The following is a 12,580-nucleotide window of genomic DNA, read 5'->3' as shown; positions in this document are numbered from 1 at the left end:
AACAGGGACAACATGGAGTTGTACAATCTCCTACACATAAAACTCAGCCAGCCAATTAAGAGCATAGCTGACTCTAATTAGAAAGAAATGTGTAGTCTTTGTTGGCCGATCAACTACAACCCATATGGCATTTTGTCCGTGCACCGATGCAGGTAACCCTGTTACAAAATCCATCAAGATGTGCTCCCACTTCATCTTGGGGATGTCAAGTGGATAAAGTGGTCTTGCTAGCCTCTAGTGCTCTGCCTTGACCTGCTGACATGTCAGGCACTACTCTACGAATTGGGCAATCTATCATTTCATGTTCGACCACCAGAAAGATTTCCTCAAATTCTGGTACATCTTCGTACTGTCAGGATATACGGTGTAGAGCGAACGGTGTGCCTCCTCTAGAATGACCCATTTATTCCCGACATCATCTAGTACACATACCCTGTTATAGAATCGCAAAATCCCATCACCAGTGATACTGAAATCTGGCTTGAGCCCACTTTGGACTCCTTCCATAACCTCAACCAGCTCTGGATCTTCCTTTTGAGCTGTTTGGATCTTCTCCTATAAGGTCGGTTGTACCACCAAGCTAGCAAGAATAGTCTGGTGATTTCCTTATATCACTTCTAAGTACAACGTTTCTAGGTCCATACAAATCTAATGTTGAACTCCCACTATAGAGACTGACATATCCACAAACTTCCGACTCAGAGCATCAGTAACCACATTTTCTTTTCCTGGGTGGTAGCTAATAGTACATTCGTAGCCCTTTTTCAACTCAAGCCATCTACGTTGCCTCATGTTCAGCTCTTTCTGGGTGAAAATGTACTTAAGACTTTTGTGATCAGTAAAAATCTCGCACCTTTCACCATACAGGTAGTGCCTCCAGATTTTCAACGCAAACACTACAGCTGCCAATTCCATATCATGTGTCGGGTAGTTCTTCTCGTACTCTTTGAGTTGATGAGAAGCTTATGCAACATACCTTCCTTGCTGCATTAGAACATAGTCGAAACCCTTCTTGGAGGCGTCACTGTAGATAACAAATCCACCATCCCCAAATGGAATGGTCAAAACTGGAGCAGTAATTAGTGGCTATTTCAGCTCCTGGAAACTCAGCTTGCACTCATTAGTCCAAGCGTACCTCATGTTCTTTCTCGTGAGTCACGTCAATGGACCCGCTAAATTGGAGAAACCTTATACAAAATGACGGCAGTAACCCGCAAGACCTAAAAAACTTATGACCTCTGGAACATTCTTCGGTCTCGCCCAGTCCACCACCACTTCTATTTTACTCGGATCCACTGATACTCCTCCTTTGGACACTACATGCCTTAGAAACAAAATTTGTTCTAGTCAGAACTCGCACTTCTTCAATTTAGCGTATAACCTCTTATCCCTAAGCACTTGCAATACCAATCTCAGATGAACTTCATGCTCTGCAGCACTCCAAGAATATACTAGGATGTCATTAATGTGTACCACGATGAACTGATCTAAGTATTCAAGGAAAACTCAGTTCATCAAATCCATAAATGTTGCAGCTGCATTTGTTAGACCGAATGGCATAACCATGAATTCGTAATGGCCGTACCGAGTTTGGAAAGATGTTTTTGGAACATCCTCTATTTTCACCTTCAGCTGGTGATACCAAGACTGCATATCGATTTTAGAAAAGATCTGTGTGCCCTAAAGCTAGTCGAACAGATCATCGATCCTAGGTAATGGGTATTTGTTCTTTATTGTCACCTTATTAAGTTCTCTGTGGTCAATGCACATCCTCATTGACCCGTCATTCTTCTTTACAAACAACATCGGTGCTCCCCAGGGTGAAACACTCGATTGAATGTACCACTTTTCAAGAAGCTCCTGTAGTTGTTCCTTCAACTCCCTCAATTATGCTGGAGCCCTACGATATGGAGCTTTCGATATTAGCGTCGTTCCAGGAACCAACTCTATACCAAACTCCACCTCACGATCAGGAGGTAATCTTGGTAAGTCCCCTAGGAACACATCTAGGAACTTGCACACAACAGGAAGTCTGTCAATGAATTTATGTCTCTAAGTGTACAAAGCTACACTCGATAACCATATTCACATCTTGAACTCTAGTATAGTCTAATCTATAGAACCTAACAACCTAAGCTCTAAGCATATCCATAACCAGGCAGTGCAATTCACATCACACTTTCGACTGGCCATGGTTCAGATACCACCTGTAACGCCGCGACCCTTAATACGGCCCCAGAGTGCTACTATTCATACATAACCTATACAATCAGATAACATACATCAAATACCCGCTCTAAACAAGGACATACAGGTATATTATACTAATCTTTACTTTCATATATTGCGAAAAAACATAAACATTCATATGGATTCTAATAGACGTACCAGAGTATCTAACTATTCCTTACATACATTCATCCGTACGTGAAACATAAACTGTATTTCCCAAAAAGCCAACCAGGCTATGGAAACTTATGTTAACTAACAAGACTCTATGCTCCACAGTCTCTCTAGAATACTAGGGCCGATTTCCTATAACTCCTTAAACAAAGGTTGTAATATTGGGGTGAGACACTTCTCAGTAAGGAGGAAGACATTACATCAGTGTGTGACAACATGTGTTTAAACCATTAGTGGCAGTTAACATTCACAACATTCTTAGTACTGTAATATAGGAGATATGTATATAATTCCTACAATAGATAACTCAGCATTGTAACAAGCGAGAGTTCCCAAGGTTAGGGTAGGGTACGGGTCCATACATTGCATAGTCCCTCCGCCCGATACTCAAATTTGTGACTTTGCCCATTAAAGCTTTTAAATCATATATATGCATATTTAGAACACTGTCCAACTTTGAAACTATCATAACTATGCTAGTAACTCCCCATGGCCAAGGTTGTGCGATAACTAAACATTGATCGAGCCCTATTCGTGCAGGCATTGTCAGACATCATAACATACTGCAGCCCGACTTGGCCATCACCACCCTGATCCCTTTTGACCAATGGCCCTTCGTACCAAGCCGACTACTAGATACTTTACTACTAGATACCCACACTGAAAACATGTGTGTGATTGCACTATATCCATCTGTTCTAGCAACAATACCGCGCTTAAGCTTTTTAAGGCTTCATATAACATTAAGCTTCTTATACTCTAAGTGACAAGTTGTAGTCCCAATTATCATATATACGATTTACCATAAAACACATTAACCCGTGCAATTCCAGTATTTTCACAATCTCATTCAGACATTTTTTCATACATACTTTCTTTCATTTATACTGAGGTATAAACCAACACATACCCTCTCTGTTTAACCCTTATATACATAGTGCATGGTATTTAACCAGCATCTCATTTCTGCATTCCTAAAAGTCGTTTGGGTCTCAGTCCCCATATTTCATATACGTACTTAACTGAATCAGTATATTCTCTTATAGTACCATTTTATATCATATGTCACACCTATTTGGTTAAAATATATATTTCCTATAAACTAGTTCGAAAAATATCATTTTTGCTACAATCAACAGTTTCAAGCATCTCCTACTTTAGTTTTAATGAAAATAAAGTAATTTTAAGAAATTTGGAGATTATATGCCAAAAACCTCATTTTAGCCAAAACCGTAAAACTGCAGAACCGACATATCTGCCTAGTGAAATTTTGCAAATAAGCAATCATATCATTCATATAAACATAAGCTACATATCTAGCGGTTTCATTTTCTAAAAATACTGATTAAAAAAATCCCCTTACATTAATCTCGAAAATCAAAACACGAATGAATCGATCCAAAACAACGACACGGGATCCTCGAAACCTAAAAACCGAAGAACAATACTTCACTATAATCTCAACTACTACATATCTATTGAACCAAAAACGAAATCATATCCTTACCTCGATTTTAGGGGAAAACTTGAAAATCCTCAGAACAAAGATTTGATCCGCTATAACTGTAGAAATTCTCCTCTTAATCCACATAGCGACATTGGATCGTTGATTCCAGCAACATACGACACGAAATCTTAGAGAGAGAGAGAGAGAGAGAGAGAGAGGGCTCGTTCGTGTTCTAGAGAGAGAGAGAGAAAGAATTAAGACAACTTAGCAATGAAGCAATGAATATTCTATTTATAACTAGGTTGACCTGGCCAACCTCATCGACGAGTGGGAGTTCTCATCGACGAGCCGAAGAAGGGCGTTCATCGCCAAGAGAGTGACCTCATCGACAAGCCTGAGATTTTAGAATTTTCAAAAATCCCTCGGTATCTTCTCATTGACGAGCCTATGCGTCTTGTCACCAAGCCAAAGAATGGTCTTCGTCGACGATGAAAGGAGCCTTGTCAATGAGCTCTGCTATTTTATCCTTTTTAGTAAGAAAGTACTCTAGGTGAAGGAGAGAGAAGACATGAAACTTCAAATTCGAGATGTCTCAAATGGGATAGCCGTTTTCAGGTTTGCCATTAGAATTTGGTGGGTCCTTTTGACGAATTTGGAAGATGGTGTGATGACCTGGTAGTGAGAAAAGAGTAAGGATAAGGAGAGTTTAGGGTTAGCTAGTTTGCAGGGTAGAAGAGAGGAGAAGGCAGTGTGAGCTCATGCATGGGTGGGTCGCCTTTATCCAATGATGAGTTGTACATGGTTTTAGTTAATGATAACAGTGTGGGATGTTTGAGATTTCTTTTAACGAATTAAGCAACGTCAAAACATAATCGTATTGTAGCTACAGTCTTTTCCTCTAATTCTCTCCAGCTAGCCTCATCCATACCTTCCAGTTGAACACCATACAAGGTCTTCACCATCCCTTGATGCACGCGAGAAGGTTGGTCGACCATGGTGCTTAGTACGGTCGACCAAGGAGAATTTGAACTACAAGTTCGGTTGACCAGTCATAAGGTGATTTCTAAAACTCTGAGATTCAGTTGACCGTTTTGGGTTCAGTCAACCGAACTGGCTAGGTTGTAGAGAATCTCCTTAGGATCATCATGGTAGCTTCTAATCGTCGAACTAGGGAGAAACGAAGCCGGAAAGCTAGAGAGAAGTGTTAAATATTAGTTTTAATGGTTACATTGGAGTTTTTGGGGCCCAAGGAATATTATCAACCTAGTGTATATGCTTGTGATGGTTTCATCCGAATTCATCCTAAAGGTTTCGTATTCACTAGTCAACATATCAATCCTATTATCTTTAACATATACGGTACCTTTGTGACTAAAATAATAAAAATAAATGCATATACAACTTAAGTTAAGTGTCTTCTTCTTTTGCTCTCCTGTCGTTCTCGATCAGTTTTGAATATCCCCAGTCGACTGGCCATTTCATGCTTTATAAGCCCAATTGCCTGGTCGACCGAACTTCATAGTTCAAAATCACTTGGTCGACCGATTCTGAGGGCCTTCTTCGCCCTCCACCTAAGCTGCACAGGAAAGGCCTCTAAAATGCTCAAAACGAAAATTCGATCTGCTAAAAACGTGGAGATTCCTCCCCTGATCCACGCAGTAACGTTGGATTGCTAAATCAAGCGACGAACATCGAAGAATCGAAGAGATACCCCAGGATCATCGTGGTAGCTTCCCGAACTTCTCAAATCAAAATTTTGCTCAGATAAAGCTATAGAGAATCCCCCTAAGATCAACGTGGCAGCTTCTTATCGTTGAACCAGTTGGATCCTTTTGCTTGAAGTGCTGGGTAGGTCTTAGGGGGCTCTCTTGGGACATATATATATATATATATATATATATATATATATATATATTCTTCTATTGGCAGTCGTTACCCTATTGAGGGTGATCAATCGGGTGCGAGATCCCTTGGAGATGTTTTCCATTATGGGAATGGCATAACAAAGGCTACCTCCGAAAAAAATTTCGAACTTTTTCGACTATTGTTGAACAGGAAAACGGTTTTAAAATATTTAATCAGAAATATATTTAGCTTAGGTATTCAATTTTAATATTATTTAGTTTAAATCTCGCTACACCAAGTAGCGAGATTCATAAAGCAATGCGTGAATCCATTATATGCACCGGAGTTAACTCTGACTGGCCTACCAGGCTAAGTCAAACATGACATAACCACCTTGGATGGTTTACCTAAGGCGAAGACGTAGGGGCGATAGTCGAACCTCGTAAAATTTGGATGAAGTAGTGACTTTGAATCCTATCCCATTTAGGAATGTTGCATTTACATTGCGATCAACCGCTCAAATTCATTCATCATAGTCATTATAAATTTCGATAGCATCTCCCCATGGCTCTCCAAATATACGAGAATCTATATATACCTCTTCATTTTCTAAAATTACCTCACATCTGATTACCCACTTCATCTTCCTATCTAAGCCTCTGACACTTCTAAATAGACAATTAAAGCTGACATGCCCTTTCCCCGAATATGCATCCATAAAGCTCAGGAGCTCATGCCCAGACGTCGAGTCTACCAACTAATCAATCTCTACCCTCAAATATGGCTATAGCATTTGCTTCCCAAACAAGAGGCAAACCCCTAAGGACTTTCCTAATCATCTCATACGTAGGATAGGTCTTATCTAATGCATCCAGTGAATTAAAAGAGGTTTCAGTAGGGTCTCATCGACGAGGGTGGAGTGCTCGTCGACGAGCAGGCATCTTGGACTCGTCTACGAGGATGCAGACATTCATGCTAATGTTCAAGATGAAGAACCCAAGTGCTCTATATTTCGAGGAAATGTTTGACCGTTCGGTGCATGGGTTTACGATTTCATTGATATAGCTGAGGACCCAAGCTTCCAGCTGCTGCTCGTGAAATCCCAAGAACCCAAAGCCTTTGCTGCTATCAAACTCAAGCCGCCCATAGCCTGTGTTGCTGCTCTACCCACGAGCCTAATCTGCTCGCCTAGTTGGATCACCTGAAAAATGTGAAGCCACTATGACAAATATTTGCCTACTTCTCCCCCTTTTGGCAACAGCAAAAAGGGTCTAGATAAATCATTTAAGTATATAGGCAAATAAAAGATAATGATCATTCAAATACAAATTTATTTTTTTTTCATTCATTTTGGGTTCCAATCAGCCCAAAAATCACCTCACCCCAAAATCAAACGAACCATTGTTTTAGCTCCTGGAAGCTCCGTACACATTCATCATCCCATGCAAATTTGGCATTCTTACTGGTCAGAATGTCATGCTTTCCAAAACCCCTTCTCCCCTCTCTCTGACCTCTCAACTCTCCCTATCCTCTCTCCTTCTTCTCTCCCTCTTTTCCTCTTCCTCGACAAACACTATTCCAATATTTTACAACACGTTTGGTATCTCTTCATCAACAAGACTCTGAATTTTGGCAACGAAGAGTATGAGGGCCTTCGTCAACGATTATTGAGGGATATTATTTTTCAAATATAGTGTTTAAATCTTTGCTATATTCAAAGCTTTTTATTTATTCAACTGGGAACCATTGATCGAGCCATTGTTTCTTTCATGGCACAAGTAAAGAATGGAGTTAACTTGGTTCCCGACATTTTGGCAAAAACTTTCCAATCTCTTAACGGGTGTAGGAGCAAAGGTCAGGAACGATTGAAGTGTTGCATTCTCTTACTCTACGTTTGGTTCTCTAGTCACCTGCCAGGCGACCAAGGAGGGTATCGTAGCACCTTTTCGGCTCTCAGAATTCTTTTAGCCGAGTTTGAAGGGGCCCAGCACATGGTCCAGCGGAGCAAGGCCGATTAAAATGAAAAATTGCACAAGTTAGGATTAATCTGGCAAGCACCGTGGATGAGTCATTCCAATATGATATACTGATGCGGAAATCTCCCATGAGTCCTGTTACTAGGTCTATGGGAGGAGTAGCATACACTCCTTTGATGGTCAGGAGGCAGGTTGGGGCATCTTAATTTGTGTCGGCAACCCATGGGTTGGCAAAATCAGACTTTGCTTATGCAACAATAAATGCCCAAGATCAGATCATAAAATTTACTGTGGCCTGAAACCATGTGCACTTGGTGGACCCAGGTGATAAAACCTTCACAACTAAAGGAAGCTACGAGGCATGGTGGGTCAATCGAGTGAACCCCCAATTCAAAGGGACTTCCGGAACATCTACCACTTATGTCAAATCGACTAGAAAAGACTTGTTGCAAAGGTTGCAAGGGGAGCCATGTCCGAAGGAGAAAGCGATGATAGAAAATCAGCAGACGAAACAGAGGAAAGATAAGCCAGCTACCTTCTACGGCAGGGAAATCAAACAACTGAAGACTTTGCTCATGCAATTAGAAAAAGAAGTGGTGGCTCTGAGAAAAGAGAGACGAACACTTCGGGCCGCGCTCAACCGGAAATCCCAGATGCTGGAAGGCACCAAGGCCGAAATTGATAACCTCCATGCTATCAAATATACTCTTTGAAACTTCAATCTTTCCCATCTTAAGAGTGCATATCCATGATTGCATTTTTAACAAATACATCCTTCTCAAAGCCTAATTTCACAACATACCCATGAATACCTTCTCTATCAGAGAATTCTTCACACTGCACACAACCAGCAATCATAGCATTCCATAGGCCTAGTTTCCGGTCTATGAAATTGTTGAAAACTCGACGGCCGCTTTCAACTTGCCGGCAATTGCAATACATGCCTACTAAAGCACTACCCACAAAAGAATTCTCAATCAATTCATCATTTCTCAAGGCGTAGGCGTGAATTTCCTTCCCAATATCTAACAACTCTAAATTAGAGCAGGCAGGGAGAAAACTTGAAATGGTGACCCCATCAGGCCTCAATCTTTCATCAAGCATAAGGCGCGGGAAAAGCAGTGCCTCATAAAAGCGAGCATTTTGTGAAAATAAGCTTATCATGGTGTTCCACGAAACTTTATCATGGTTCGCAAAAAGCTCAAATACAGCTTTAGATTTGTCAACTTTCCCAAGTTTGGGATACATAGCCATTAAAGCATTGTTTGTAAACGTTTTGTCGTCTCCAATTCTTAAACAATGCCCATGAACTTGCTTCCCAAGCTGCAAGCCATCACGCTTCCCTATGTTGGAACATGCGAGTGCTACACTCACCAAACTAAAATAACTATGCTCCATATTCTCCAATTGCATTAACCGAAACGCCTCCAACGCAAGTTCCCACTCCTCAAAGCGGCACAGCGAAGCAATCAACGAGTTCCAAGACACCTGATCCTTCTCAGTAATTCTTTTAAACACCTTGCAGACATCACCCAAATCTCCACATTTTCCATACATGTTAACAAGGGTATTACCCACGGTCAGCGAGGACGCACTGCATCCGAGTTTCAAGGCTGCGGCATGGACCTGCTTGCCAGCGTTCAAGTCTTGAAGGTCGGCGATGGCCTTCAGAACGGCCGGAAAAGCAAAATTGTCCGGTTGAATGCCAGCGGAAGTCGTTTGAATGCACGTGGAAATGGCTTCGCAGAAAAATTGGAACGAATTTGGGAGCGAAGGGATTCGACCCATGAGGCGGCGCGGCGAGATTCAGATTGAGGACTGTGCGTTTGAACGATTGGTTCTTGCGTTCGAGGGGAAATCGGTGACACTGAGTGGGTGTGGAGGGAGGTGCAGGGACGGAGAAGAGAGGCTGAGCGAAGGACATTTAACTGGTAGTCACGACAGTCAATAGTTAGTGGAGTAGTTCAAAGCTCAAAACAACTCAAATTGTTCATCGGTGAAACTCGTCCTTAAAATTGTGAATGGAATGTTCGTGCTCAATGCTTCAAGCAGCCAGCAGGTGCGGGAATGGCGCGGGTAGTTTATCTCATTAGTCAGAGTTATGAAAATATTCAACAATGTTTTATTTATTTTATTATATATTTAATTAATAAATTTTTATAAAAAATTATATTATTATAAGTGTTAGATATTTTTATAATTTATTAGTAATTTTTATTTTTTATATTTTTTTAAAAAGTTGAAAAATATTTTTTTATGTCGATGTCAATTTGTTGATTCAAAACGACTAAACCAAATAGGTCAGTTAATTTATGAATCAATTAGGTTTAATTTGTTAAACATGTTTCATTTTAAAATGTCATTTTATTATGACAAAAATTTTATATATATATATATATATATATATATATGTATGTATATGCTTACTTAACAGCTGACTAACTGTCAACTAATAGAAGATTCATTTTGTCAGTAAAAGTAAACTCAGGCGTTCTTTGATAATTTTTGAAAACACAGAGAGTAGAGTACTATTTTAAGAAAACTCATGAGGTATTGCAGGAGTTTACTCAAAAAAACAAAGGAAAAACAAAGTATTTTATAACCTCATATATTTTCAGCTATAAAATAAAATTTTGTTTGAAAACAAAATAAAGTATTGTATTATTGATTGTGTAGAACAAAAATTATTATTAAAATGGTTAAATATTTATGAATATGATTACATAATTTTAACACTAATATTATATAAAATCATTATAAAATCATAACACATAATTTATTCAAGTGGCTTTTAGGTTTTTTTTTTATTTAGTTTTTAGCTTAAAATCAAAACTAAATTGAAATTTTTTTTATTTTGAAAATCAAAGCTTAAACTAAGAATCAAAAAACCAAACTGAAACTAAGAATCAAAAAACCAAACTGAAACATATTTTGGTTCAGTTTTGGTCGATGTTTGATATTTCAATAAAATTTGTATCCCCTTACCTTAGGATTTGTTTGGCTCGTCGCATCTTTCAAGATTCTAGAAATGTAACGCTCATGACTTTTCATTTTTTATATTTGTTTAAGTATGAGGATTTGAATTAGAGGAATGTTAACATAATTGGAAATGAAAGGATTCCCTTTATCGGTATTCATTTTTTACTCTACAGAACAATACTAATTTGAATTTATAAAAAAAAATTGAGACAAAAATGAAAAAGAATGAAAAAATAGTTAAGGCAATCGACCAACCACTTTTCCTAGAAAATTTGTTTGGTGCCCTAATAAGCAATTGACCGACTCCTTTAGGAGGTGATCACTAACTCAGCCAAAATTCAAAAAATTGAGTTGTTTGCTTGTTTGGTTAAGAATTTTGGACATGCCCCATTTCCTTTTGATGCTACATGCCAAGCCTCGCCATTAATAGTTGGTAGTTGGTAGTTATTGATGGTTACTTTTGAATTTTTAAATTTCAAATTCAAAAGTGGATCCCTTCTATTGGAGGTCAATAAAAATACCTCCTTTGTAGAGACCAAAAAATATAAAATTAAAATAAATAAGAAAAAAAGAAAATTTCAATTTGGGAAGTCCAGACCGTTGACGATTTGGAGAGGGGCGTAGAAAACCGTCGACGATTTTCTTTTTACCATGTCGGGGTAATAGGGTAAATGGTTAAAAGGTTTGGTTAAAGACCAAACCGTCAACGATTTTTGTGACACCCAAAAAAACCGTCGACAGTTTTGTCTGGCAGTGCCGAGGTTATAAAGACCCACGAGCTCATTTGTTTGTAACAATTAATTTCCTCACTCTCTCTCTCTCTCTCTCTAAACCCACAAATAACCTCCTCCTTCTCTCTACGATTCCGCTCTGATTTAACCCTGTTTTGACGATCACGAACCACCGCGAGATTCGTGGGAAGGTTCTCTGCAACTTCACCGGAGCAAGTTTTTAGTTTGGAGTTTTGGAACATTACTCCAAAACTGAGATGAGAGTGTTAAATATTAGTTTTAATTGTAAATTTGGAATATTTGGGGCCTAGGGAATATTAAATGATAATATTCAGGAGATTGAATTGATTGACTTGGGAAAAATATAATTTCAAGATTTTAAGCTCTGAATACCGTGGGGCGTAGATTTAGAGTTTCAGAACACGTAACAGGAAACGGGTAAGGAGATAAATTAAGTCAGGTATTTTCAGAAAAACATTATTCAATATATAGTATTTAATTCATAAATTACGTATAGTTTTGGGAATATTGAAATGGAAATGAGTAAACTTTGGAAAACAGATCTAATATTATTTTTTTCAAAAAATATATGTTTTCAGGTCAGATAATATGTTATAGAATAGTACTCTTTTATGTGTGGCATGAGTATAGATTTTTACTGCAATTAATAGCATGTTAGAATATTTCATATAAACATAGAACAAGCATGTTTTTAATGACATTTTTTAGAAAAATTATAAACAATACGGAAATTATATTTTCATGTATATTATTAAAATTTGTTGGCACAGATGTAATTTTCAATTGGCGCAGATGTCATATTATTTAGTTGGTGTAGATGCCGAGATATTCAGTCGGCGCAGATGTCGTGATTAGTTTTAATATTACAGTATATTCAGAAATTATGAAATGACAGCTTTTATTCAAAAATATGTAAAAACTAGATTTTATCTCAGATATATGAATATGTTATTTAAGAACATAATTATAATATGAGAAAAGTATTATATGATAGCAGAGCCTGGATGGTTTAGTTTAGATTCAGATCATGGTACCATAACTATCAGTTCAGGCAGTGCTACCACACATCTTAGATAGAGTGTAGGAGTTTGGATAGTTGATTGTGCATCAGTGTGGGAGTAGTTGCCCCTTTGCAGTCCGAACTAGGTTGGGTATACCAATCATACTTATAGAATTAT

General features: G+C 38.5%; 1 protein-coding gene across 1 annotated transcript; it reads right to left on the bottom strand.

The window, feature by feature from the left end:
• Window positions 1–7,384: 7,384 nt before the first annotated feature.
• On the bottom strand, window positions 7,385–9,739 carry LOC131157942 (pentatricopeptide repeat-containing protein At3g57430, chloroplastic-like). The gene has a single exon (XM_058112410.1). The coding sequence runs from the start codon at window positions 9,457–9,459 to the stop codon at window positions 8,404–8,406; it is 1,056 nt and encodes a 351-aa protein (XP_057968393.1). The 5' UTR covers window positions 9,460–9,739; the 3' UTR covers window positions 7,385–8,403.
• Between the last annotated feature and the right edge of the window lie 2,841 nt (window positions 9,740–12,580).

The sequence above is a fragment of the Malania oleifera genome, chromosome 6, assembly GCF_029873635.1.
Source record: "Malania oleifera isolate guangnan ecotype guangnan chromosome 6, ASM2987363v1, whole genome shotgun sequence".
NCBI classification, from domain to species: domain Eukaryota; kingdom Viridiplantae; phylum Streptophyta; class Magnoliopsida; order Santalales; family Ximeniaceae; genus Malania; species Malania oleifera.
This window is presented reverse-complemented; position numbering and strand designations above follow the sequence as displayed.

Coding starts and splice junctions, on each gene's coding strand:
- LOC131157942 (XM_058112410.1), bottom strand. CDS start 9,459: ATGGGTCGAATCCCTTCGCTCCCAAATTCGTTCCAATTTTTCTGCGAA.